A 27,793-nucleotide genomic window follows, 5' to 3' on the forward strand; every position below is an offset into this window, starting at 1 on the left:
ACAGAGGCATTTACCCGGCCTCGCTGACTTGGCTCTTCTAACCGAGTAGACAATGGACCCCGGCCCGCCCCTTTTTCAACGTGAAACGTGCTACTACTCCACAGCAATATGACATGCCGATCACTTGCGGATTTCGGTAGTTACCTATACTCGGTAGGCTGGTGTTGAAAAGCTTGGCTGCAATATGCGTGTTTCAAGCTAACCAAAGCATGTTCATTTAAGGAATGTGCGATGTGCTCCCTAGGCGCCGCCTTTAAGCCATAATTGATTATCTCCATTGACCAGGTGCCGGTCACCCATATATCTTGACTATCATGCGCAACATACTGTCCCTTCTCGCTTTCTCGGTGTCTTCGGCAGCCTTCGTTCACCCAGGGGCACTTCACACGGCGCGGGATTTCACGCGCATCAACACCTATCTCGCGAACCAGGTCGAACCACACAACACGACATGGACACTTCTATCTGCCAGCACCTACGCCCAATCATCCTATCAGCCTACCCCGAAAGAGACTGTTTACAGAGGATACAATGGTGTAGACAGTGAAAACTACCCATCCTTGTACAGAGACACTGCAGCAGCCTACCAGCTCGCCATACGCTGGCGCATCACAAACGACACAAGCTACGCCGATGCCGCAATCAACATCCTAAACGCATGGGCTGCATCTCTAGTCGCCATCGAAGGAACCAGTGACAAGTACCTGGCATCTGGTCTATACGGCTACCAAATGGCCAATGCCGCCGAGCTCATGTCAGACTACACCGGTTGGGATAGTAGCAAAAAGACCGCCACGGGAAAAATGTTGACAGATGTCTTCGGGGCGATGAACACGCGTTTCATGGAAGAACACAATGGTCAAGATTACTACCATTACTACGCCAATTGGGACTTGTGTAATCTTGCTTCGCTTCTCGCTATTGGTATCTTCACTGATAACCAGACGATGTACGACTATGCGTTGAGCTGGGTTCGCACGGGTCCGTCGAACGGTGCTCTTCCCGTCTTTGCTATTGCCAATCACACGGAGTCTGGATCCAATAAGGTCTTGACGCAGGGTCAGGAAGCCGGTCGGGATCAGGGCCATTCCACGTTGGATATGGTGCTTTTCGGTATCGTGGCGCAGCAGGCGTATAATCAAGGTGATGACCTATTTGCTGAGTACGGCAATGAGATTCTCAACGCGTAAGTTCATCCCCCGTACTTAGTTTTCTGTTCATACTTACAACGTGTACCAGAGCTGAATATGCTGCTAAATACAACGTCGGCTACGATGTGCCATACACTCTATATGAAAGTTATCAGGGTCCCCAATCTGTCATCTCGAACAACTCGCGTGGGGTTGTTCGACCTGGATTCGAGCTACTCTCTGCGCATTATGGCCAGGTGAAGGGTCTCGACTCTTACTGGACGGATTCTTACCGCGACTGGGTTAATGGGAACTCCACAAACGGTGTTGAAGGCGGGGGTGGAAACTACGGTCCTAATTCAGGTGGATTTGACGGCCTTGGATTTGGCTCGTTGCTTTATCGCAGGGCTTGATCTTGGGATATATGTTACTTAGGCACTCGCTGGTCGAGTGGTTATAACAAAAAGACTTAGAGGGCCACTGATGATCTTTGTATACTCTTGTATCAGTGCCGGTCCCTGAATCTGAGGTCTATATCAGAATCGCAACTGGTTTGGGATTTCAATATGAGCGCTCTGCATGTAACATACATACAATGTATCCTTGGATGGTGACCTTGTGATCTGGAACATTACGAGGCTTAACTCATGCTCAATGAAAAATTTCAATGCTTCATTACATCATTACATATTAAACCCTGGAAGGGTATGTCCAACGAGTTGTAGCAAGACAAACGATCAGGAGAGAAATAGTAAATATTTCAATTCCATTAACATCCCTGGAGGCGAGAGTCGTACAAACAAGGAAATCTTGCAGGAGCAATGCTTGACACAAAAAAAGCAAAAGAAAACCGTGTCTACATGCCCATACGGCCTGATACAAGGTCAGCTGTTAGCTTCACTCTCTTTACAGAGTAAGATGTGTTGCTTATGAAGGCCCCTCGACATATGACCACACATCTCGCACTGTTCTCCAATCTGACATGTCCGGTGACACAGTATATTTGAAGAAGCGGTGAGTATTTCCAAGATCGAGTCGCCGCAGAGTCAGCGAGGTCATAGACAAGGATCTGAAAGTAGAACAAAGGATGACCCAAGAGATGCCACAACCCTAATACAACCAATAATACTTCGGATCTTCCCAGCAAACCCCGGACTCCAGACCGAAGGAGGAATACTGTATATGACGTACTCAAACCCTGACTATCGACCACATGACCACGCATGTAGTATATGCAAGGCGCATGAAAAGACCCAGCCACTCACGGCATTCCCAACAGTCGGTGCTTATGAGCGCTCTGATCGCCCACACCAAAAAAACTAATCGTACAGCGTACAGTGGTAGCGCCGCAGACCGCAACATTGGACGAATACTGCGTCTGCTTTGCAATACAAGCCTTGACTTGCGCCTCTTGGCTAATGCTTAGCTGTGCATGGAGTATTGAAGATCAGCTGCAGGGGTTACCTCGCATATAAGCTACGTCGGGATACCTACTTGGGTAGCTTGGTTGGTGTGGTACATACAAATGGAGCTACATGAACAGCTGAAGTGGATCTCAGAGTTGCTAATTATCTTTGACATTTGAGACAACGTATTCAAACTGCTCGTTCCTCCGTTCTACATAGTGCGTTTATTGATCCTGGTCAGTAATGACCTTTTGAGTTTATATCGACCAGTCCCGTATGTCTCGCAAGCGCATGGGGGTAGGTTTCCAACCTTCCAAGGTTTTTAACATCAGACATGCAGATAGAATATCCATCTGAAACTCCAGGGCTGAAAGCCTTAGAATATGCATAACATAAAGCAAGCAAAGTCGGTCTGCCCAGCGGAGCTGATTGCCGCGTTGACTTTGTCGGAGGCATAGCTCGGTCTTCTCACCGCTACATTCGGTTTGTCGTCAACCTCATCCACAATCGCGTTCGGTAATTGGTCCACTATTATTACTAGCGCTGTGGAGTGGACAGAATCCATAGCTGGTACGGAATACTTGTATGAAGGTTACGGACTCCTTTCATAGGCAAATGGTGTGATCTCATTGACCTTGAAATTCCAAGGTTGGGTATGTATAATGCAAATGGTTGTGTTCTGTATGTGCATATTGATGTTTCGGGATCTTCATAAGCACCCCTTCATAGAGGCAAATCTCGAGTTCGGAGCAGGTTGCAGGTTGAGGTGCTTTGCCCTGTCCTGGTGGGGGATGCGATGGAATTGGGAGGTATCGCCCGGGTTCTTTGTACAAGGGGGACAGAAAATCAACAGAGACCTCTATAAGCATTCTGTGCGACAACGATGGAACAAAGCAAACAGGGTTGTACGGAAGAGGAAGAAAGAATGTACAGGTGTAAAAAAGAAGTCCAAATTGCAAACCCCTCTAGATTGAATGACTATCAAGGAAGGAATCTAGATTGGCTAATGAAACAGGACAAATCAGGCATTTATCATCATCTCTCATCAGGGTCATGAAGACGGTGTGGAGGTGGTGGTGAATTGCCGCAAGACAGCAAGCCCCGGAGGTAAAGGAAGGATAGGAAGAGAATTCAAGGAAAGAGGAAAGAAAAGCAACGGCACCACCAACTTTTACTGAGCCCAGGACTGTTGGAAGAACTGGTCATCCATGGGCGGGGTGGATCCAGCATCGAAGATACCTCCCGTCCAGATGGGAACCGAGTCCGGCGGCGAGGGGATGCTGGTCATCGGACCAGACGTCATTGGTTTGTACTCGGGCGCCTGCGGCATGGAGAAAATATCATGCGCGGGAACCGGTTTGGTCTCCATGCCAATACTGGCCTGCAGCTGGTGCTCGAGCGCAGCAGTGGACTCGTTGGCAGACTTCAAGAAGTCGTCAATGTTGATCGAGTCCAGGTCATTGGATGAGAGGAGTCGCGTCTGGGGAAGGCCGACCAATGATGAGGCGGAGCTGGCGCGGAGGTGGTCCATGTCCGACGCTTCGCTCACGCTGTGCAGATCGTGCATGTCATTGCCATGATGACCCAATCCCGGGAGCGGTCCGAACTCGTCGGCCTCGGAGATTTCGCCGGAGGAAGATGGCGGTGGGAGGCCAGAGGGGTACCCGTTGTAATCGAAGCTAGCGTATGAGGGGGCTTGTGTGCTGGTGGCAGCGGGCACGTCGGAGTATAGAGGGAAACTCGACCAGTCGACCGAGGGTGCACCAATGCCCGCGGATCCCAGAGGCAAATCGGAATCTGGAGACGTGAAATAGCATTCTTGGTAGGGATCTTGGAATGCCATGCAGGTAGCCGGGGAATTGGTGCTGGTGGTGGGGAAGGAGGAGAAGGAGGAAACGTCAAGAGGGGGAACACTAGTGACGATATGCTCCAGTGGGTATTTGTCCATAGTGGAGGGGGCAGAAGTTGGATTGACTGTCCCATCCTGGGACCGGTCTAATGAGGAGTGTCGGCGAGTAGGTGTGGCGAATTGGTCGATATATGACTGATCCAGAGGAGCGGCATTGACATCGTCCTCTGTGCCCGACGCAGGGGCACTGTTGGGAGAACCCTTCTGCGACAGCTGTTGAGAGCTCGGGTGTTCTGACAGAGCAAGAGGTTCCTTTATAAAGGCCGACTGGCCGAGCGGCAAGTGGTCCACGGATCGACGGGGTATGTCATGAGGGTGGTGGATAGTATGTGACCGTGGGATCGTGTAAGGTAATCCACATTTGTGGGCCATATCATTATGTTTATGGGCGGGTTTATGGTGACCGTCGCGGAAGATCGTCAGGGTCGATTCCGACTTGGTAGACGTAAGAGGAGGTTTCCGCGCGGTTTCAGTTGGAAGCGGTGGAGGGAAGGGAAGACCGGTTTCAGGTACAGTATCGAGATGGTGTTCCTTTTTGAGCGCACAGGTGCAGCGCTGGCCATGACAACAGCCACAGCGGTTGTGGATGTCGGTGATATGGCAGTCATCCTTCTTCTTCTTGTCGCCGCAATCACACTTTGTGTGGGTTGTCCGAGACTTGCGCAGGCCGCGGCAGTGTGTACATTGAGAGACTGGACGGCCTTTTTTGTTAATATGAGTCAAGGGGCGGTCTGGAAGGAATTAGCATTGACGTTGGTGCACCTCTCCACGATCGACAAACCACTATGGTGACAGCTGCTAACCCGATGACCCCGGACGCAAGCTTCACAAGCCCACTTTTCACCATCGACGAGCATCACTGCGGTGTTACTGAAGAGTACACATGCGACGATTCGCGGGCAATAACTGGGTATTCGAAGTATAGAAAACAGATCGGTCGGAGAGACCGAAGGGATATCAAGCCGTCAAGGCGATTTGGCCTCAAAGAGGTCCGTATAGAAAACAAAAAGGGTATAATTGTATAGTCGAAGGTCCCAATGCGACAGGGAGATCCAGTTGAGCACTCAGCAATTGACAATGCTGAGTAGCTCTCGAATTAACGAAAAATAAAAAATCCAAAGGGTATCAGGCGCGAGGTCGGAGGGTCAGGGTTCGGAGAGTAACAGAAAGAGGGGGACCAAGCCTACGCACCGTTTGGCGCCGGCCGTTAGACAGGACACCAAGTACCGGTAGTGGCGGCCAAGAGAAAAGCGTTCTAGGAGAGGAGCCGTTGGGACACCATATGGGGAGGGAAAAAGAGGAGAGGAAGGAAGGCGGGCATCGGCCGTTAATAACGGGGTATCCGAACGAGGATTTTCGCTGCGTCTGTGGTCCTTCTAGTCCTCCGTACCGGTACCTGGGTACAGGTACCGCTGCCTTGTATTGTCATATTACACCAATTATACGTAGATTACACACTGATTCATCCTTACCTATACCCCAACTCCAATTCGCATTGTCTTTGAATCCCTAGCTACCTTCTATTCCGGCTTATGTCTCTCTCTATTCAGGCCACTCCGTAACCAGTCACTACCACCTCTACTGTCTTCACATTCAGTATGTGTGCAACTCTCCATCTTGGCCCCCCTTGATCTAGTATTTGGACTCCACAGGTCCCACAGAAACTATACTTAGGGTTTTGCTTTCGCACCATCGTTAGAGACCGAAGATAATTAGATAACATAAATCGCCCTTATGTTGGTTGAAACCACTTCTGGTAGTTTTCCAATTTTAACTTTGACTTTTTTTTTAATGCCCTGACAACCCCAACCATACCAATACGTATATCGTAATGGTGGTGGCAATGAGAATACCCGTGGACCTTTCCAAGCCATTCTCCTACACTCATTATCTCATAGAAACAAACACAGACACATCCAGAACCTTGGAAGAATTGGTTTGGGAAGATAGAATGTCGGCCATTACTGGTACGAGTTTTAGCGCCTAACCACACGAACTCCCCACTACTGATGGATCTCGCTAGCGAAATCTGGGGCCGCACACCCCAACCTCGACATTCTAATTCACGATTCGTGGGTAGGGAGTAAATAATTGTAACCCTTTGTACGTGCAACATCCTTGTCACTGGGGCTGAAAAAGATGTAATTTTGCAAATTTTTCTTTCTTCCAGGGGTTCAAGTTCGATCCAGGTACATAGATCGAACTTTCCATAATCCCTGTCAAACCTTGGAAGGTTTTTTCTGCTTTCATTGACAGTTGGCGAAAGCGGGCCATTTGCGACTGGGACTTGATAAGATGGGCCTCAAAATTCAGAGCCCGGCGAAACCAGTAGAAAGATCCCACGTACGGAGCAAGTCGAGGTTACAATGCAGTACAATACATGCAAGTCATAGCCAGCGCGGCCAAAGCGGACCGATGTCGTCAGTGTTCCTGCTTCAGGCGGCCTGCAGAGGCTTTTGGGGCCGGCTGGCGGGCCCTGATCGACCCAATTTCCGCCAATAGTGGCCGATGTGGGTATGCCCTCCGGTTACAGAACCGTATTGGAGTTTTGGGTATGTAAACCCGACCAGAGTACGGAGTAAAGGTGCCTTTTATGGAGTCGAGCGCAGTTATGCTAGCATGATAATCTACAAATATAGGACTTTATTCCGAAGGCTCGCTCGCTGTCTCTCCGTAATTGCTACAAATTCGAGAGTGTGCTCAGATATCGTGAAATCCGGTTTGCGAAGAATCCATTAAACAGAGCCCCGTTCTGCCTTGGACTCTCTATTGATGATTGTCAGGAAATCTTCTCCCGATAGGTCGTAAGCGCGCTTCATATCACATCGGGTGTAAACATCTTTCTTGCGATCGGTGGCATGTTTCCCGCACTTAGCGCACCTTCCGATCTTACGTCAAGCCTCGGGCTTCACCCTCACAACGTCGATTCTGGTGTTTCAACTCTCATTCAATGCGGGCCCCAGCCTCTTGTTGGACATCGTGCGTCAGTGTCGTCAGTGTCGTCAGTGTGTTTGATGTGTTGATGTGAACCACCCCTATTATTAGCATGCAAATTATTCTCCCTGGTACAGACTCGATTTCCTAGCCTAGGAGCCTTCGAAATCTAAAAAATCTGCTCGACATCTCGACAACATGACTTGAGCCTCTGATCGGAGAAATTTTGGAAGCAATTCCCTTCCCATAGGACTAAACAACCGGCATAATATGTGGTAGTGTACTAATTGGTTGCCACGAGCAGTGGTCCAGTGCGCACCGGACAGAGGGCTCATCACTTTCGAAGTACGATTGGACCCCTTCGACACGTTGTCATATGCCAGGAATATCTTTTCAATTTTCTTCTTCATTCTCCCTTTCAGTATTCTTGGTCGCACGCGGTCCTAGACGTCCGGGGAGGCTCATGTTAGACACATCCTTGAACCATGGTTCCTCACAAATTAGTCCTAACCTTAGAGAGTCGAAAGCTTCGTCCGCTCATCATTTCGCCCATCATCTGTCACTTGCCTATCTCGCGGTTGACTCTAAGCATGTCTCTACGTCAACCTGTGCTCCGTCATCTGTTGTTCAGATAGAATTTGCCCCAATACCTGCCAGTTGCCGATCGATTCCAGGCTATACACACGTGGCGCATGCGTAAGATTCACCTGATCATTCCTCGGGTCTTGTAGGACGCGACTAAGTTGATATTCCCGGTACCCAACCAATCATGTCAGTATGCTGACCTTTACTGCCTCCGAGCGTTGACGGCAACGCCGGGTTTCAAATGACGCCGGAGCTATGCCGATTTCTATAATGCCTTGGAAGATGACCGAAGGTTTTCGGTAGAATTAATCTAAAGTGTAGTCCACCAACTCGGTGAGCTCATTAGTATTCAACTGCCCACCTAGAGTGACGTGTGAGTGTGCATATTTGAGTCCGAGTGGACGACGATCAAAGACACTGCCCATTCAGCAGCTATCAACCTTAGGTGCACTTGCTCAGATCATGTGAACTGCCCAATGCTCTAGCGTGCCTCTAGACAAATTACTTCGAGGATTCGCGCAGTGCTGTTAAAATTATATAGCTGCAATATTTGAGCTCTATAGGCAGGGACAATCTCGGTTGACCAAGAAGCTCTAGCAACGTAGGGGATCATTCTAAATCCTCAAGTGAGCGGGGTAAGACTAGGAGCACCTCAAGAAATTTGCTTGTGCTTTTCGATACCAACTGGACGCGAACGAACGTTCCAAATGAACATGGCATCCAGGTCTCGATTTAACGAATGGAATGTTGCTCGAGTGGCTCGGTTCTACATTGAAGTCTTTCCTTTGATTCGGTGATTACAGCGTTTGGGGCTCTGGGTTGAGAAACACCAAGGCGTTTAAGTAATTCTCGAGCGTTTGCTAATAATCCCGCGAAAGAATGAGTCTCAATTAGTGCGTGAGAAGAGATATGGGTCTCTGGCACCAAGTTTGTGTTGTTCTGTACTTCCAAATGGAGGCACATCGTAGTGATTGGGGCGATCGCAGTTTGCCACTCATTCTACTCATTCTACCTCAATAATCACCACCAGATTTCACCAAACAAAGACCAGAAGGGGGAAAAAAGTCGCATCGAACTGTCGAGAATGGACGAAAAGGCCAACCAAGTACAGACCGTTGGATCTGTAGTTCATCCGGTCCGAGGAGGAAATAGTATTAATCCGTTCGACGCGCAGAAACGAAAGGCCGTCCTCCGTGGGATCATCCAAAAAAAGACTGATAGTAAACAACAGTGTATAGCTTCAAAAGATAGGATCCCTAATGAATGAATTTCCTGTCAACATGTTGTTGCTCAATGCGGCGCTCTCCGCGCTAGACCCCTTGAAAATTGCCCCCGCGCAGTTTTCCTAAAACTTCACTTCTGTCACCTCGCGTCCTACACTTTCTTCCCCCATCTCCCGGAAGCCCGCTTCCCTCCCAACCTATCATTTTTCGTGTGTTTTTCGCCTTTAAATCGCGCGATGAACTCCCGCGAGCAATCTGACATGCCTCCGGCGCCTTCTTATCCCTCCCCAAACGGCGCGCAGATGGCCCAAGGCGCCATGCCGTACTACAGCAACCGTCAAATGACCACCGACGAATTGCTGTCCGCCGAGCTGTCGCGCGAAGCTTCCAACCCCGGCCTAGGTGAATCAAACAATGGTGTTCATCATGGCCAGCCCATGGTCCTGGGCTCGAACAATGCTGGTGACATGGGCCGTACGTCCTCGGACGATCAACACCAACACCAGCATATGTTGCAGTTCCCCCCGAGTCAACAAGTAGGCGTGGACCCGAACCATGACTTGAGCTATGGCGAACAAAGCGCGCGCAAGCGATCCAAGATTTCAAGGGCGTGCGACGAGTGTCGGCGAAAGAAGGTATGTCCTCCCAACAACGCGACCAAAAGCCGCCAGATCTGACACGCGTTTTGTTTTGACAGGTTCGATGCGATGCTAGCTCTGAGACTGGCCTCGAGACATGTTCCAATTGTCAGCGTCTGGGTGCCGTGTGTCAATTCAGTCGCGTTCCAATGAAACGAGGACCCAGCAAAGGGTAAGCCCGACCGATGCGCCTGTTTGATAATCGCGCCTGCTAACCAGTACAAAGATATATCAAAGAGCTTGCCGAGCGACTCCACACCTTGGAGAACCAGATGCAGCCCGGAATTGCTCAACCCGACGTGCCGTACCAGTCGATGAACGAAGTATCACTCCCGAGAGGATACCAGGATTTCGCGTCGCCGGTCGAGTCAAACCCTGGAAATCGCAAGAGGACATTCTCGGCTTTCGAGGGACTCCCCAGCTCTTCGTTTGCCCAGCCATCCTTCAACGCTCGAGTTTCTCAGAATGCATTTGACACGAACGAGACAGCGGCGGACCCGTACAATCCCTCTGTGGCTAGCGGCACTGCAGCGAAGCCTGGGAACTTGTTCTGGAATCTCACAGGCAACGAGAACGATCTGCCAAGTGGTCTTGAGATGACCGATTTGCCGAAGCATGATGGCGACGATGACATGACACCAGTGACCCTGGATGAGGGTGCTCTTGATGCGTAAGTGCAATGTGAACTCAGTGGCCGTCGCATACCGATCTAACATTTTTGTCCCAGATACTATCACAAAATCCACACCTTGCTGCCCATCTTGCCTCATACCAAGGAGCGAACACTGGAGCTTTTGCATCAATGTAACCGTGAAGCCCAAGAGATTTTCTGTTACGCCTTGTACAGCGTCACTCGCACCGACCTCACTCGTGTTGCTGGCAATTTCGAGAAGATCAGCAGCTTCGACAATGCTCAAGACCTCTTGCTCTTCCACACTCGCCAACCATTGATCGTGACCTCGACTGCCGTCAACTTGATCTGGCTTCAGTCTCTGCTGCTTATGATTGTTGACTGTGACACTCGCGGACCAGACAACTTCGTCCTCAAGGACGGTGTTCCTAAGGAAAGCTTGGTTCAAGCAGCCAACAAGCTGGGATACGACTTGGCCAAGAACCAAGGACAGCTCAAGAACAAACGCACCGCTGATCCTGACGTGGACTCGGACGCAAACCTTACTCGTCGCAACTGGGTTTCTTTGATCATCTTGGCTCGGTGGTACGCTATTAGTGTAGCGGATGCCACTGTTCTGGGAGGTCATGAGATCGGTGGCCGCGAAGACGAACGAGTCGTCGGTCAAATCACAACCGGAATCGCTTGTATGTCATACCTCCGATTTCTCGGTTTTATACTCTGCTGACTGTTTCAATAGCATACTCGACATTCCTCTCGGAGATGGTAACGTTGGCCAATGTTGACCACAATGTTTGCCAAACTAACACAGGGCTTGGGCGCATAATTGGAGCTAATCTGGTATCTTCACTTGAGCGTTTAGCAGAAATGGAAGACATCTTCCAGATCCATGAGCTACCAGAGAACACTTCAACCCGTCCACTCTACGAGAGCCTCCAATCCCAGCTCTACTGGACTGTCCGGCTTCTGATCAAACGACATGTCTTTGTCTACAGCCCATACGAGATCATCTTCTGCGCACAAGAAGTTATCAACGAGATGCACAAGTCCACTCTCCAAAACCGGCTTCCCTCGCCCTTCGATCTTCACAGTCTAGCACTCGCCTCTATGACCCTTCTTGAGGCTACTGTTCTCCCCGAGTACGCAAACGAATGCTGGGCTGCCCTAGAAAAGGTCGAGAAAATTCTCGATGTCCGCTCCAAGCGCGCCACCGAAGGCGCCGAATTTGACAATATTTTCAGCACACCAGAATGGGATGCGAAAATTCGCATCTTCATCGAGTGGCGCCGAATCAAGTCCCAGGAAAGCCAGCTCCAGGAAGCAGATATCGGCGTCCTCGCCAAGTCCCAACAACCTGTCATGGGTCCCAATGAACAGCGCTCGCTCCAGCATCTCGCCGATCTTGCTGTCGGTGCCGAGGGATCTGTTGGTCAGAATGCGTCTACACCTCCGCCGGGACTTTCCCATGAGCACGGCGAAGCGTCGCCAAACCTTAATCCACAACTAGCTCACTCGCAGAACGGGTCTGGTCGTGTTGTTGTAGACTTTACTATGCTCACCAAGGAGGGCTACTTGAACGTGTTCTCGGGTTTGATCTATCGACGGGCCCGTTGAATCGGATCTTCTTTCTCTGCTCGGCTTTTCAACTCTTTTGCTATTTTTTTCTTCTTCTTATCCGGTGTCTTTAGAGCTTTTCATCCCCATATCATGCTTTCCGATTTCCGATGCTCAGATAGTATAGTATAAAAATTGTATCATGTATTATATCGGCTGGTTCCTGTCCCCTCTCGATTGTAAAGCACAACCAGGGCTTCCAATGTTTGATGGGGAGTTTTCAGCGCACTTGTCGAATCTCATCCATGGAGTTTAGCTGTCCATATATCTTTGGATGCATATTTGATATCGTTCAAAGTAAGAATATAGGTATCAATAATCTCTGACAGGATAGGGCCGGCAATAAAATATAAAGTAACCCGCTGAACTGGCGCCGAATAGGGAGGTACGACCGTGCCCTTATGGCTTGCATAGTAAGATTTATTGGTTCCGCCCGAAGGCGAAACGCCTCCACGTTCCTTCCACATCTTGACACAGAGTCATAAAACCGTCGTCTTCAATCAACTCACACATCCAATTTTCAAGGAAAGCAATTCGCTCAGGGGTTGGATGAGCCAGATACTCTGTGAGCTGGTCAGCCATCACAGCTGGAACTGCACGTGGTCCCGGCTCTTGTTCTTGCTTATTCGGCTGGCTGGGCGTGTTTGGAATACTGGTGTGACGCTGCATAGGCAGAAGTTGGTGACCTGTGGATACCTGGGGCATGTGGTCAACTATTCCTTCGGTGGGAGGCATTTGGGATGACATAGGAGGTTCGTCATTGACCATCTGCGGTTGACTCATTGGATGACAAGAATCCGATTGGGATGGATTTTGAGATTGAGTTTCTGAAGCACCAGGGCCGATATAAAGGCCTTTGGTTGTATCCACCGGCTTATGCTTTGGAGTATCACTGGGATTTGGTGGGTGAGGCTCGTTGAATGGACTCTTTTTTTGCTTTGCCTGTGTGGTTCGAGCTGCATTGGCAGTCCTAGCCCTTTTTGCCGCCGGCTTTGAAAAGGGGAGGTCCCTTTTGGGCGGCAGCATCTGGTTCAACTGGTCCATATCATGTATTGCAGAGACAGAGGAGAGTTGGGAATTTGGAGCCTCCAGACTACTGCTTGGTGCGTCTAGGATGGTTGTAGGCCCATGTGGTGGCTGGTCCACAACTTCCGGTCCCTTGGCCAGTGTAGGCTGGACGACAGCGGGTGGATGGTGGCTGAATCCCGGGAGCGAGTATGATACGGTGCTTGCTGGAGATGATGCTCGGATGGGAGCTACGAGGTCAGAATGTCAGCTTTCTAGTGAAGCGGCAGTCAAAGAGTCAGGTATATACTTGTCCCCCCAGATCCAATCATGCCGGTATTGAACTGCATCCCATTACTTCCATGGGCCATCGTTGCTTGATTAAACCCCCTCGGTACAATCGAGGACAGAGAACCTGATGTCCATGATGACACTGATGGAAAGCGTTGGATGGCGGGAACAGGCGAATTTCCCTCAATCAATGGGCAGTTGATCTCACCCAGAAGAGCTAAAGCCATGAAATAATCATGCTCAGTACTAAACTTGATTTGGAAACGACGAATCTGAGATTGTTCGAAGATGATCAGAGACCGTGACTAAAATGTAGGATGACTGGTGAGATGCTTACATGTGTTTCACGCTCAGGATACTTGACTGCAATGCAGGGCGACTTCACGACGACGGCAAAATGTGACTTGGGTATGGGGACTAGCTGAGCAGACATTGCTGCAAGCCGAGTTTGATAAACAAGGTCGACTTGCTCCTACACCAGCGAAACCCGATCAGTATCGTGACAAGCTCTGTGGGTAGTGAACGTACCAGCATGTCATTACCTCGAAGAACTTTCTGAATTAGACTCGAGGATACCAGACTGGGATCTGCAATCTTCTCAAAGATACAGTGCAGCTCGCCATTTCCAGTGACATGGTTCCAGGTGAGGGGACCAACATGATCAATGAGAGTCGTGGTATGGGAGAACTTAGCGATGGTGAAGTGGTGGACCTGGGCTGGAAATGAAGGCTGGGGACGCTGCATCTTATTCAGACATCGAGGTTTTCCCCCGAGAGTGACGAAGTCTTTACGGTTGCAGGGATGGACAAGTGCATGTCCAGGTGTGGAGTGTTGAGGAAGAGTGCCTGGTGACAGAGGAGAGATTAGGACTACTCCAGAGTCCAGGGCCTTCTCAGAACTTCATTGTCATAGAAACTTCTGACATTATTTGGTCAGATTTCTAGAGAGGTCTAGAAGATGTGTGTCGGTAAATGACATCCAGATAGACTCTTGGTGTATAATAATTCCCTACCAGGGTACTCTACGGGTTGAGGGTCAACGATGTGATCGAGGCTGATCAGATAGCAGATTTGCTGCACGTAATTTGGAGCCTTTCCAAATTCAAGTAGACGAGGTTTGTTATATTGATAGAAAGACAGACATGCATGAAAAAGACATCAATCTCAACACAGTCGAGCTGAAGAGTACATAGATGTTGAGGAAAGCTGAGGCTCGAGGATAATGACACCTGAGGTGTCATTAGCTTCCAGATTTGGAGTCAACAGTCATCACGGAATAACAAATAATCCGAAAGCGCGCCCGGCCATCTCCACGGCGCGAACTTTTGGCTGCAGCGCCCTTGATCGCAAGCCCAGCTCTAGCCCAACAGGGCCGCAAGGCATTGATTAATATTCCACTTTTGACACTCGTCGCTCAATACGATTGTATCCGCGCAAACTTGCTGCACCCCACGATTCGCAGTTGAATACTTCCTTTCATCGCATCTCGATCAAACGCGCGAATCTTTTGCCCGTCTAGGTCAGTCTCTCGCGCTGCCAATCATTGTCCCAATTCGACAAAAACGCATACCCTCCATTCACCTCAAACCCCACGAGGGTCGACGAATTGACAAACCCCACAAACCTGCACCCCTTCCTGTACGGTCGGTTCAAAGTCTATCAAGGGTATCCGTCTCGTTGCGTTTCAGAAACCCTCGAGCTTGCGCCGGAAATACGCATACCTGTTCTTGCGTGAGGGTCTAGCGAGAAGATCTTGCTGTCCTTGGTATTGGAGAATCCCAGGCGCTCACTCTTGCGTCCCAAACTGTGAACGGCGCAAAGCTGTGCTGTCTCTTCCCAGCAGCATCATGTCTGCGTCCACCCCTCGCACGTCGCTGCGACGTAAGATTCCGATGCCCCAAAATCCGACCATGGCGTCGATACTAACGAAATCTACAGAGGGCCTGCGCCATGCCCCAAAAGTCAACCAACCCTTCATCCCCGACACAACACCCGCTCGTCGCTCTCACATTCACCCAGGCCTCGCTTCAACTTCACCACAGCCCCAAAGCACCCACCATGTGCCCCTTGATCCCGCCGCAAACCCCAGCAGCTCACAGTTTGCCGTCGAGAGCTGGCAAGGAAAGGACCACAGACAGCTTCCCATGTCAACGAGGGAAGTCCCGACACCTGGAAACCGTCCCCTAATCTTCGCCCATTTGCGGGACCCATCAAAAGCGCCCCGGCAGCTGGATTACTTCGATCCCCACTTTCCTCTCCGATATCTCGAGGTCCCAAGGAGTCAGTTTCACCCATATGGTCCCAGAACCCCAGGAAAAAGGCTAACATCCCTCTCCCCTGCAGCGGATCACATCTACAAACGTGCCCACTATGGCTTGCAGTCAGGTATCCCGGACGAGGTTGACTTCGCGCTCTATCACCTCGTTCAAATCTCCAACCAACGTTGGGACAAGTTCAAATTCGAAGGGTTCCCGTTACTCGCGGAAACTCTCATGCAGAAAGCACTTGATATCACGGAGCTTTGCACAGGTGTCAAATGGGAGTTCCAATATGATCCCCGCCAACCAACTGACCGTGTCAACGTCTTAAACTCGCTTCACGGCACTAGGGACATTCTTGACAAAATCAATAAAATCCCCGTCAACCTCCCAGACGACAGCCTGGAAACCCACGAATTCAATCACCAACTTCGAAACATCAAGGAGGCAACACTCGTGTTAAGAAACATGGTACTTCTCAAAGAGAATGCTTTCTACGTGTCTCGATACGCAAACGGTCTATTACGGGATTTCTTGGTCATCCTCATCAACGCGCCAAACCAGCCCCGACTCAACGAAATCAGAAATGATGCTCTGGATATTGCCGAAGAAGTGACCAAATTCCTGCGAACTGACCCCAACGACCCACTGTGGATTTCCCTGGTTAAGTGTCTGGACTCCTCAGACCGTGCGCATGTTGTGCGGGCTCTGTGGGCCTTGACACACTTCGGCACTGAGCTAGATGATGCAGATGCTAATCGGGCTTTGGAAACTCTTACCAAACCTACTCTACAGCAAATGTACTATCACACACTGCTTGACCTCGACAAGGACATCTTGAGCGGTGCACTGGACTTCTGGTACCAGTACACTCTTAGCCATGACAATATCGAGACTTTGATGGACGTTGTCAACTTCCCAATAGTTTTCGTTCCACGCATGGTTGCTCTCCTGACCTATGAGGCACGACCCACCAAGCATGAAACTGTTCTTCAGGAAGAGAAGGTTGCTCCTCCGCCCACCGAGATCCCGCGTGTGCCTGCCGAACTCTTGGCAAAGCTCATGGAGTTGTCGGAACCGGAGCGGAGTTCCCAATGGCTGCGATGCTGCTTCATAGAAGATTCAGAATGCGAGATCACGCAAATCGCGCTCTGGCAAGCCTACCAAAGTCGGTTTGCAGACTCTCGCATTGCCGGTGGAGGTGTCCTCCCCGCTGCGGAGTTCATCAAAAACGTCAGCAACACATTCACCAACGCACAAGCCCAAGTCATCAATGGGCCGGGTGCTGCCACCAAGTTCATTATTAAGGGTATCCGGCCTCTGGAGACTGCTCATACCTTTGAAGGTTTCCCTTACTCTTACTGTCGGTGGGCAGATCACTCAAAGCCTTCTAAAATGTGTCAACGTGCATTCACATCGCCCACTGACCTTCGCAACCACGTCTTCGGTGAACATATGAGTTTGGAGCCTACAGACTCCCCTGACTCCCCTGGTCAATACAACCTCGACACGGCCGAGACACCCATTCACACTTGTCAGTGGGATCATTGCGCACGGTTCCGCGCCTCAGGCCCCAGTGCCAATACATCGATGGTTGCTGGGCATGTCTCTTCACATCTACCCGAAGACCGCCATGCGGACGCACAACCCACAACCGCCAAGCGGGCAATTCTCCAGGAACGAATCGTCCGCAAGTGGTATTACATGGACACTCCAACCAACGAGAAAGGTGAGCCGTTTGGCGTGGCCTATAAAGCCGCATTAGTTCTGCGCAACATCGCTCGTGGCCTTCCGAATCGGACTACATCCAAATACGGTGGACTTCCCTGGAAGAAGGCTTGTTTCACCAGCCAACGTCCCAAGGTGGTTGAGCTTTGGGACCGCAACCGCGCTCTGCGCAAGGAGTTGACTGAGTTGATCATGGTTATTGAGAAAGAAGTCGACTACTGAGTCTTGCCCCAAATGTCTCGTCCCTCCTTTCGCCATGAAGCCACATCTCTGTACGACTAATACCCTGATTATTCATGTTTCTATTGCCCTTGGCTCCTAGTTGCGGTCTCTTGTTTCAATGTACAATATAGACGAGCCGGGCCTGTATCGGCGGTGTGTTATGTTTTATGTTTCTGTTTAATGCCCAGTCTTCTGATTGAGGCTACACCGGTGCGTGAAAATGCCGAGCAAGTGGAGTTAAACGGCTTTTTTATCTATGGGGGTAGATGTTTTTAATTGGCGTCGTTGGCTGAGAATCAAGATAGAACCTGCAGAATCGTGTTGAGTGCATCGAGGCTGTTGTCCGACACTCGTTTCCTCTAGTTGATTGACCATCGCATGTCTTCTTTGAACCTGCCCAGGTGCCCCATACCCATGCCGTAATGTCAGTGCTTTTCTCTACGCCATTGTAGTAAAATTACATCCATGGATGCAAAGAATTGAGGTACGTCCACGAGTAGTGGACTGTTCATTCATTTTCACGAAAATCTTCATTGTTCCGTCGATCACTAGACGAATAACACAGAAGTCTATAGAGCAGCGGGGAAGCCCGACAGAAGCGCCATGTCCTTATACTCGCATGCCTGTAGTTCCGGGACGGGTAGATCTCTGGGTCTGGCGGGTAGATCTGGCGGGGAGCCAGTTGAGCCAGTTGAGCCGCCCCCGGAATCCGAAGCCCGGCCACGCAAGGTCCCGGCCCCGCTTAATCCCCGAGTCGGTAGAAAGACGATTTCCAGCATTGCGAAAGTGTGCGGCTGTATTTAACAAGGTCTACCCCTTTGAATTGTTGACTTTTACTCATTTCTATTTCCACCGATTTCACCATTTTTTTCACCAAAGATGGTGCCCAGGTCTAGGTACTCAAGTGGGGGCACTGTTTACGAACCAGATATACCCGCTGAGAGGGAGTGAAATCTACTAGAGAAGAGGCCTCAGGGGAGGGCGAAGGAAGAAAAGTCTCTCTTGAGAGTAGTGATCTTCATGGTACCAGTGAAGTCCAGGGCTTATTTCATCCATGGATCGCCATGGCGGGTTTGCCGGATCGATTAAAATTTACCTTACGATTGGGTGCATTGTAACTGGATTGCTAGCTAACGCAAACGAGCTACAAACAAAAGAGAATGGAAAGCATCCTTGCTTATATAGAGAAGGTTCTAAAATGTACCTTCCTTCTCTTGACCTCAACTAGGATTTGGCGACAAGGGCGAGATGTTAAGTCTCTTTTCTCTATTTTCTTCCTACTTCCAAGTATATGCTACTATTAATTTCTCAAAAACTCAGTCATCTTTTCCTTTTTTTTCACTTTGTGACTACATGCAGGTTCATTCCAATCTAAGTACCCATATTGAAACGTCCAGACCCCAGTGATGCCTCAAGCCTCGAACCTCGTGTGATCCATGCGCAGCGCCCAAAGTACGCAGCACAACTTGACATCAGGGATGGTTACGCTGTGTTCCAAATGGCTTGAAGTATGTGTATGGCCAATCAGGACGAGAACCCATATTCCCTCACTCGGACTTCCAATCACCAAGACCACCAAGAGTCTCGCCTGCTTCCCTCCCCCTAGCGTAACAGTCCTCGGTGCTGTTTGTGCCTGTTAATTTATACAACCACGCCAACTTGACTCAGAATTCAACTGCGGCTGATAACGGTTAACGTGTTCTGAATTGCTAGCTATCGGGTTCAACATCAACCTTGGAAGGTAACTATTTACATCAAGGTACCGCGACGACAGGATAATGGGTACCAAGCCAGTTGCCTGCCCACTAATGATGACTAGAGAAAAGCAGCTTTACAGAAATATCAACAGACTCGGACTATATGCCGCGAGCTAAACCGATGTGCCCAAATTTCATTGCTGATACCGGGTACTTCGGTTCCCTTCCGAGTTTGGGTGCTGTTCCAGAGCGCACACATTTAGATTGGGAAAGCGCAAGTGATAGCAGCAAGAGAGCAAGAACTTGAACCCGGAGAACCTGCAGGTCAACCAGGATGAACCATGTATGACAGTGACATGTCGGGTTCTCTCCTTATATTACTGCTTCACATGTTGCAACTATGTCAAGAGACATAGGCAGCAACCGACCTATTCGCCACAAGCACAAATACATCGCTACAATAGATCTCTCAGGTAATTGATTACTTTGCATGATTCAATCAGCCGCAGAAACAGTGTCTCAATTGTGGAGCTTCACGGGAAACTCCTAGGCCCAGGGTATACCTATCCATGTCCATGGTTCTAGGCGTAACTTTCTGCAGAGTATGGACTTGGTCCCAGACCCTTTTTCAACCCGAGATTGAGATTTGCTCTCGGTCCAGGCACGCCTGGGGCGCTGAATCAAACCTTAGAACTAACTAGCTGCTCAAGCCCCATGCAAACATAGCTTGCGGGTCAGATGGTCGACCTAACCCATCGCGATGCGCTGGTAAGGAGGATTAAGGCCTAATCGATCCCAAAATCCCGCGCTGCTTGTGGTCCTACTTCCTCACCTGAGCATCATTATCACTACAACTGTGTCAAATGGTAAATTACAATGTATCACCTGGCCACCTGAAATTCGTGCATCGTGCTGACGGCGGGATTCGTGCTTTGTATACGTTTCCAAGAGATACGAGTCATCTTCTGATAAGGCGACCTCTCTATTTGAGCCTTGGCTAACCGCATGAATTTACCTTGGAGTCAATGATGACCAGCTAGCCTACGTGACTCACTTACGCCCAAGCCAACAACTAGAAGCTGATCGCCTGCCGTAGCATCGAAGAAAAAGAAATGTATAGTACCCGATTCATAAGGTACTACGTATAGTTTGATAGATAAACATATCCAAGTCAGTCAATAATGGATTCCATTGACTGATAACTAAAAAAAAGATAGATAAATGCAATTGACATCCAAAGATTGAACATCAGCCTTAAAAGTTGAAATCGTGGCGTAAAAGATATCACTTTGTTTCCAAATCTTAGCACGTTGAAGAGCATTGTTGAAAATTGCTTTGTTTCCAAGTATAGCATATTGACAGAGGTATTGCCCTATGGCAATCTTCAACATCTCGAGTCTCGGATCAGATTGTGCTACCCCAAGGTCCTTCAATCCCCGAATCAGGCCAACAAGGCCATCAGTAACCACCCTAATTTATTGTCTAGGAATAAGCTGCATGCCGACTGGAAATTACCTCAGACTTGGGAAGCCCTTGCATCTCGTGAGATTTGCTCTGAGCCTGGTTCCAGTTGCATTTCAAACGGCCTCCCACAACGTCGGAGATCTGGAACGCAGTCAATAGTTCACAAGGTCATCAACGAGGCATAATCAGTATTACCATAGGTAATATAATGAGGTCGTATCACATCTTTGTAAGCATCAATGCATACGAGGCTAGTGTACTCGAGGCCATCGAGCTTTTGCCGGGTAAGCACCGAGATGTAAAAAGCCTGGGCGAGTGCTATGAGAGGCCATTAGCAGGAGAATACAAGTCTAAGTTAAGAAGTGTTTATATTGGATCACGAGTAAAAGCAATCTATGGCTGAATCTGGATCTTTTTCGTGGTCCGAGCTACACCTCAAATGACCGTGAAGTGAAGAGGTAGACTAGATGCCAGACATTGAAGCTGGGCCCCTAAATCAAGATGTGGGCTCAGTAATTCAGCATAAAAACAGCTTTGGGCTCACCTTGCAAAACTTCCTCGCTCACCATTCTTATTCTTACCAGCTACCTTAATCATGTCTCCTTACCAAGTCCTCGTCTTCGGTGACTTGAATCACGATGTTGATACCAATTTGCGAATCCTCTGCGGATTGCACGACAATCCGTTACTCAAATCTTTTTTTGAGCGCACTGCGTTTGCCTTGCGTGCTCAAATTGGCAGTCTTTCCCCAGCAAAGCGAGCTTTGTTTCCCAAATTCACCACTTTGAGTGAGCTTCATGCCAAAGTACGAGTTGCCGACGTGGTGCATCCGGCACTTCAGAAGGCGCTTGTATTGGTGATGCAATTTGGACTTTTTATCCGGTATGTAACACACCTATCATTTCCCCCGAATGCTTAATCCCAAGCTGAACATTGGCTCTTCTGTCAGACGATTCACAGAACCAGGGCACGTTTACCCCACCAATGCCGACACTCTCTTGACAGGGTTATGCACTGGCCTCCTGACCGCGGTGACAATCAGTTGTTGCTCTTCGTTGCCGGAATTGATACCTTCTGGAGTTGACTCTGTGGTGGTGGGGTTTCGAATCGGTCTACTTTCCGAGGACGTCCGGTTGAGAATTGAGCCAGCAGCCAGCCTAGGAGGGAGTTGGTCTGTGGTCATTCCCGGGTTGAAAGAGGACGCAGCCACTGAGGCTTTGCAAAGATATATCACGGACAAGGTATTGTCAAGCATCATCCGTTGCGGACGACAGAAAGAAAGGTTAGATTTGTGGCTGACGGGGCTTGCAGGGCACATCACTAGCGTCCAATCCGTACATCAGCGCGCATGCCCGCAGTGGAGTTACCCTCTCCGGACCCTCTCGCGTGCTTGATGAGATCCTAGCGTCTGGATACATGACACGTGCTTCGGGGCTCAAAACGCGGATCTACACACCATTCCATGCTCCTCATCTTTACAACGAGTCCGACATTGAGGACATCTTGCAGAAAGTCTCTGCAGATCGCAACAAGACCCAGTTCAGCCAAATTGCAGTCCAGGCTAGTGGTGGCCTGATATCCCCGGGTATAGGGACCCAAACAACTTTGGCCTCCTTGCTCCGTGTTGCTCTCAGGGAGATTCTGCTACAACCCCTCCGCTTGGACACAATCCTGGAAGGGCTGACAGAGGAGATTACTCGCTCAGGAGCTGCACAATGCAGTATCATTCCAGTCGCGACTCCAACTGGTCAAGCATTTCTGACTGCCGTGCAAAAGTCTGGCATCCAGGATTCCGTGATTGATAGTTCCATAAACCGACTGAGCGTCCCCGAGGTCTCCATTGTCTCGGATAGTGGGCAACTGGGGAACTCCAAGCTTGCCATTGTCGGCTACTCCGGTCGATACCCTGATGCCAACAGCAATGAAGCCTTCTGGCAGCTGCTTGAGGAAGCGCGCGATGTGGCCAGTATCACGCCTCAGCAGCGATGGGACGTCACAACGCATGTCGATCCCACCCTCAAGAAGAAGAACACTAGTGGTACTCCCTATGGTTGTTGGCTGACCGATCCTGGCATGTTTGATGCCAAATTCTTTGGGATGAGCCCTCGTGAAGCACCGCAGGTTGATCCAGCCCAGCGTCTAAGTTTGATGACTGCGTATGAGGCAATGGAAAATGCAGGAATGGTACCTGACGCAACACCTTCGACCCAGCGGGACAGAGTGGGTGTGTTTGTCGGCTCAACCAGTAACGATTGGGGCGAGACCAACAGTTCCCAAGATGTCGATACATATTACATTCCGGGATCATGCCGTGCGTTCATCCCAGGTCGCCAAAACTATTTTTTCAAGTTCAGTGGCCCTAGCTACAGTGTCGATACGGCGTGCTCGTCTAGTTTGGCAGCCATGCACCTCGCATGCAATGCCTTGTGGCGTGGGGATATTGACACTGCAATTAGTGGCGGGACAAACGTTATGACAAACCCTGGTAAGTCTCTTCGGGTTATACTTTTTGTTACTTTTCACTAATAAGTTGTTTCTGAATACCAGATATCACCGCCGGACTTGATCGCGGGTATTTCCTTTCGCGAACTGGCAACTGCAAGACCTTTGATGACAATGCCGACGGATACTGTCGGGGCGAAGGCGTTGTGAGCATGATAATCAAACGTCTGGAAGATGCGATTGCAGATAATGATCCCATCCATGCCGTCATACTAGGTGCATACACCAACCACTCTGCAGAGGCTGAGAGCATCACCCGCCCACATGTCGGGGCCCAGAAAGCAATCTTCCACCGCGTATTGACTACAGCATCAGTTGATCCAGCGACGGTCAGTTACATTGAGATGCATGGAACTGGCACTCAGGCTGGAGACGCTCGTGAAATGGACTCTGTGCTTTCAACGTTCGCGAAACAGCCCCGCGAGAATCCCATACATCTCGGATCAGTCAAGGCTAATGTTGGTCATGGTGAATCCGTCTCTGGTATCATCGCCTTGACAAAGGTGTTGATGATGATGGAAAGGAATTTCATTCCTCCACACAGTGGCATCAAGACGAAGATTAACCACAAGTTCCCTACGGATTTGGCGGAGCGAAATGTATTCATCGCAGATAAACTCACTCCTTGGACACGCACTGAGGAGCAACCTCGACGTGCCATGGTGAACAACTTTTCAGCTGCAGGGGGAAACAGCTCAGTGTTGGTGGAAGATGCGCCCAGCTGGTATCAGACGAAGCGTATTGAACATGATCCTCGTCCATTCCACTTGGTGGCTGTGTCAGCAAAGACCCAGACAGCTCTTCTTGCTGGGATCAAAGATCTCATCTCCTACATTGACCGCGAGAGCCCCTCTCTCCCGAGCTTGAGCTACACCACAACGGCCAGAAGAACACATCACCGCTACCGAGCGATGGCGAGTGGCGATAGCCTGAAGGAAATCAGCGATCAGCTTGGGAAGCACCTCGTATTATCTGAGGACCAACTCAAGCCAAGGGTAGCCTCGGCAGTGGTGTTTGCATTCACAGGGCAAGGAGCCCAGTATCCTGGCATGGCTCGAGAGCTACTTGTGGTCCGGGAATTCCGTGCCAATATGGAACAGCTCGATCGCATTGCACAAAAGCAAGGGTTCCCATCAATCATGCCTCTTATCACCGCTACCACAGGTGAGATTACCGACTTCGAGCCTTTGGCCGTGCAATTAGCCACGACTTGTTCCCAGATGGCAATGGCTGAGCTATGGCGCTCGTGGGGAATCGAGCCGGCTGCAGTCGTTGGCCACAGTCTGGGCGAATACGCAGCTTTGAACGTTGCCGGTGTACTGTCAGATGTGGACACCATCTATTTGACAGGCAAAAGGGCGCAACTCCTTCAGGAGAAGTGTTCTCGTGATACCCATAGCATGCTTGCAGTTAGCATATCTACCGACGATGCTAAAACTCTGCTCGCAGAGCTGGATGTTGAGATTGCCTGCAAAAATGCACCCACTGAAACAGTCCTGAGTGGAACAAGCGTGTGGATTGATCAAGCAGAGAAAACACTTAGCCATGCGGGTATCAAGAAAATGACCCGACTCCGTGTCCCATACGCGTTCCATTCAACACAGGTTGACGCGATTCTGGATGAATTCGGAGCGGTGGCTGCCAATGTGCAATTCCACAAGCCTCAGATTCCTCTCCTTAGTCCCTTGCTTGGCGATGCTATCACAACCGATGACATCATCAACGCGCGGTACTTGGCGCGTCACGCTCGTGAGCCTGTGAACTTCGCAGATGCCCTGCAAAACGCCAAACTCAACAATCTGGTCACCAATAAATCAGTTTGGATAGAGATTGGACCCCATCCCGTCGTCGTCGGCTTGGTCAAGGCCAACCTGGGGCCTGTGACAGTTCTGCCCTCACTTCAGCGCAAGAGAGATGCATGGAAGACCTTGACCAGCACAATTACTACACTCTATGAACTCGGCCATGTCATACATTGGGGTGAGTATCATCGAGACTTTAGCAAGTCATTGAAAGTGCTCCGCTTACCGAACTATCGTTGGGATCTCAAAAATTACTGGATGCAATATGAGAACGACTGGTCGCTGTACAAAGGTGATGCCGCTTTCTTGTCGGGAGCGAGACCACCCCCCTTGTCCACGACCTGTGTGCACCGCTTGATTGAGGAAAAGCATGACGACTCTGAGATCACCGTCGTTGGTGAATCCGACCTCCTACGAGATGACCTCGATCCCTTTGTGCGAGGACATCGCGTCAATGGTGTCGCACTGTGCACGCCTTCGGTCTATGCTGAAATGGCACTGGTTATTGGTGACTACATTCGAAAATCAAGTCCCAGATGGGCTGAATGTTTGGTTGATGTTCAACACATGGACGTGCAAAGGCCACTCGCAGTCAAGAGTAAAGGAAAGGGCCCTCAGCTGCTTCGATGCCGAGTGACTATGAACGTCACCACCGAGAATGCAGCAGTGCAGTTTTACAGCGTTACCCCTGAGGGAAAACTCTTGGTCAAGCACGCAGAATGTTCAATCATGTTCCCCCCTGCTGCCGAAGCCGAAGCCGAAACCCAGGCTGCTGCTGAGGAAATATGCGAACACGTGATTAAGCTTCGCCGGGGCATTGAGAACAACGATCGGGTTCAAAAGATGGCTGGTAGCACGGGCTATCAGCTCGTCTCCTCTTTGGCCTCCTATGATGCTGACTACAAGGGAGTCACAGAGGTGATCATGGACAGCGAGAACCTCGAAGCAATCGCGAAGGTGCAGTGTGGCAGTCCAGATGCCATTTGTGCTAAATCTGCTGGGACATACCAGGTCAATCCGTATCTGGTTGATAACTTTGGCCAGCCTGCACTCTTTATCATGAATGCAAATGACCAAGCCGATCTCAATAAAGAGGTGTTTGTCAACCATGGATGGACATCGCTTCACTTTTACAAGGAAGTGTCGGTCGGCAAGGTCTACCACTCGTACGTCAAGATGCACGGCCCAAAAGAGGACGGAATGTACAGTGGTGATATGACTGTGTTTGAAGGGAATCAAGTGGTTGCCTGCTTCCGCGGGATCAAGGCTCAGGGCGTTCCACGCAGGCTCATGGACTACATAGTCCGTATGAGGGACAATACTCAAGTCGGCTTGCCCGGGCCTACTAACGCGCTACGACCGGCGCACAGCACTCAAAATGGGGCCCCCGAAGCAGTAGATCCAAAAGATCTGCCTGTCGAAGAGACCAATATCTCGTCCTGGCCTGCTGCGCTCCAGATAATCTCCGAGGAGAGTGTTGTTCCAGTGGCGGATTTGACAGATGACAAGGCTTTTGCTGACCTGGGTGTGGACTCGCTCCTATCGCTCCTTTGTGCGAGTCGATTCAGAGAGGAGCTCGGCCTCGCTCATGAGTCCACTATCTTTGAAGACTATCCCACGGTGGGTGAGCTTCGCGTGTTCTGGGAGCAAGGAACTACCTCCAAGGGGGACCTTTCCAATGTGACTGGCAAAGATGCTATTCTGAACTCCATGTTCCACCATGATACTGTCCAGGAAGATCCATCTTTGCCTAGGAGTCCATCTGATTCAGGAATTTCAGTCGATGTGGAAAATGTTCATGCCTCATTGACTGAACTTTTGACATCCACTAGCAAGTCTAATGCTAAATCCAGCTCTCTCTTGCTGCAGGGAAACCCCGCTTCAGCCAGAACCAGCAAGACGCTTTTCCTTCTCCCCGATGGCTCGGGGTCAGCGTCTTCATATGGATCCCTTCCCATCATTGATCCATCTCTTGCAGTGGTTGCTCTAAACTGTCCATACATGAAAGATCCATCGCTGTATCCAAGAGGCATCGACCATGTCGCGAGTCTCTACATCACGGAGATCAAGCGCCGTCAACCTCGCGGTCCCTATGCCTTGGGTGGCTGGTCGGTCGGTGGGATTTTCGCCTACCACTGCGCCCAGCTACTAGTCGCGGAGGGTGATACCGTCTCTGGTCTCGTCTTACTCGACTGTCCTGTCCCTCGTGGCTTGGATCACCTCCCCAAGCGATACTTCGAGTATTGCGAAGAGATCGGGCTTCTCGGAGTTGTTCATTCTGGAACCGGTGAGCGCAAGACTCCACCTCCATGGTTGATTCCACACTTCGAAGCGTGTATCAACAGTCTCCACGATTACCACGCTTCTCCGTTCGAACCAAAGGATTGGGCCCCCACGACACACATCATCTGGGCTTGTAACTCCATTGACGCTCATGTGGAAAACAAGTTCGAACACCGCGACAACGATCCAGAGGGACTCAAGTTCCTGACCCTGGCTCGACAAGATTACGGGCCCTGTGGGTGGGAGAAACTGCTTCCGGAGGCAAACATGCGCTTTGCGCGAGTGAGTGGCGCCAATCATTTTTCTATGATGAAGGGGGAGTTGGCAGGAAACTTGAGTGGAATTATCAAGCATGCTCTGATGAAATAGCGGAAACTAGACACAATTTTGAATTAATTTCAGACTGATCACTGAGTTTACACATGCGGGATTCACGGAAGCACTTATTTTCGTCACATCCTCTTGAAAAATT

General features: G+C 50.0%; 6 protein-coding genes across 6 annotated transcripts; 4 read left to right on the plus strand and 2 right to left on the minus strand.

Moving 5' to 3' along the window:
- Window positions 1-314: 314 nt before the first annotated feature.
- Window positions 315-1,543, plus strand: N7506_000520 (uncharacterized protein; the record flags this gene model as incomplete). The annotated part of the gene is made up of 2 exons (XM_056949816.1): window positions 315-1,186; window positions 1,240-1,543. The coding sequence occupies 2 exons, from the start codon at window positions 315-317 to the stop codon at window positions 1,541-1,543; spliced, it is 1,176 nt and encodes a 391-aa protein (XP_056815731.1).
- A 2,164-nt stretch (window positions 1,544-3,707) lies between these two features.
- On the minus strand, window positions 3,708-5,302 carry N7506_000521 (copper fist DNA-binding domain-containing protein; the record flags this gene model as incomplete). Its single annotated transcript, XM_056949817.1, has 2 exons — window positions 3,708-5,176; window positions 5,227-5,302. 2 exons carry the CDS (start codon window positions 5,300-5,302, stop codon window positions 3,708-3,710), a joined length of 1,545 nt encoding a protein of 514 aa, XP_056815732.1.
- A 4,121-nt stretch (window positions 5,303-9,423) lies between these two features.
- N7506_000522 (putative C6 finger domain protein) lies at window positions 9,424-12,070 on the plus strand (the record flags this gene model as incomplete). Its single annotated transcript, XM_056949818.1, has 5 exons — window positions 9,424-9,822; window positions 9,885-9,997; window positions 10,052-10,495; window positions 10,553-11,142; window positions 11,196-12,070. The coding sequence occupies 5 exons, from the start codon at window positions 9,424-9,426 to the stop codon at window positions 12,068-12,070; spliced, it is 2,421 nt and encodes an 806-aa protein (XP_056815733.1).
- Window positions 12,071-12,490: 420 nt separating this feature from the next.
- On the minus strand, window positions 12,491-14,110 carry N7506_000523 (uncharacterized protein; the record flags this gene model as incomplete). The annotated part of the gene is made up of 4 exons (XM_056949819.1): window positions 12,491-13,302; window positions 13,386-13,671; window positions 13,704-13,838; window positions 13,895-14,110. 4 exons carry the CDS (start codon window positions 14,108-14,110, stop codon window positions 12,491-12,493), a joined length of 1,449 nt encoding a protein of 482 aa, XP_056815734.1.
- A 1,102-nt stretch (window positions 14,111-15,212) lies between these two features.
- On the plus strand, window positions 15,213-17,573 carry N7506_000524 (putative chromatin remodeling complex subunit (Rsc9); the record flags this gene model as incomplete). The annotated part of the gene is made up of 1 exon (XM_056949820.1): window positions 15,213-17,573. One exon carries the CDS (start codon window positions 15,213-15,215, stop codon window positions 17,571-17,573), a length of 2,361 nt encoding a protein of 786 aa, XP_056815735.1.
- Window positions 17,574-21,329: 3,756 nt separating this feature from the next.
- On the plus strand, window positions 21,330-27,690 carry N7506_000525 (polyketide synthase; the record flags this gene model as incomplete). Its single annotated transcript, XM_056949821.1, has 4 exons — window positions 21,330-21,616; window positions 21,684-21,975; window positions 22,046-23,219; window positions 23,282-27,690. 4 exons carry the CDS (start codon window positions 21,330-21,332, stop codon window positions 27,688-27,690), a joined length of 6,162 nt encoding a protein of 2,053 aa, XP_056815736.1.
- Between the last annotated feature and the right edge of the window lie 103 nt (window positions 27,691-27,793).

This window comes from Penicillium brevicompactum, assembly GCF_028827555.1.
Source record: "Penicillium brevicompactum strain IBT 35665 chromosome Unknown utg000001l_segment0_segment0, whole genome shotgun sequence".
Classification (NCBI taxonomy): Eukaryota; Fungi; Ascomycota; class Eurotiomycetes; order Eurotiales; family Aspergillaceae; genus Penicillium; species Penicillium brevicompactum.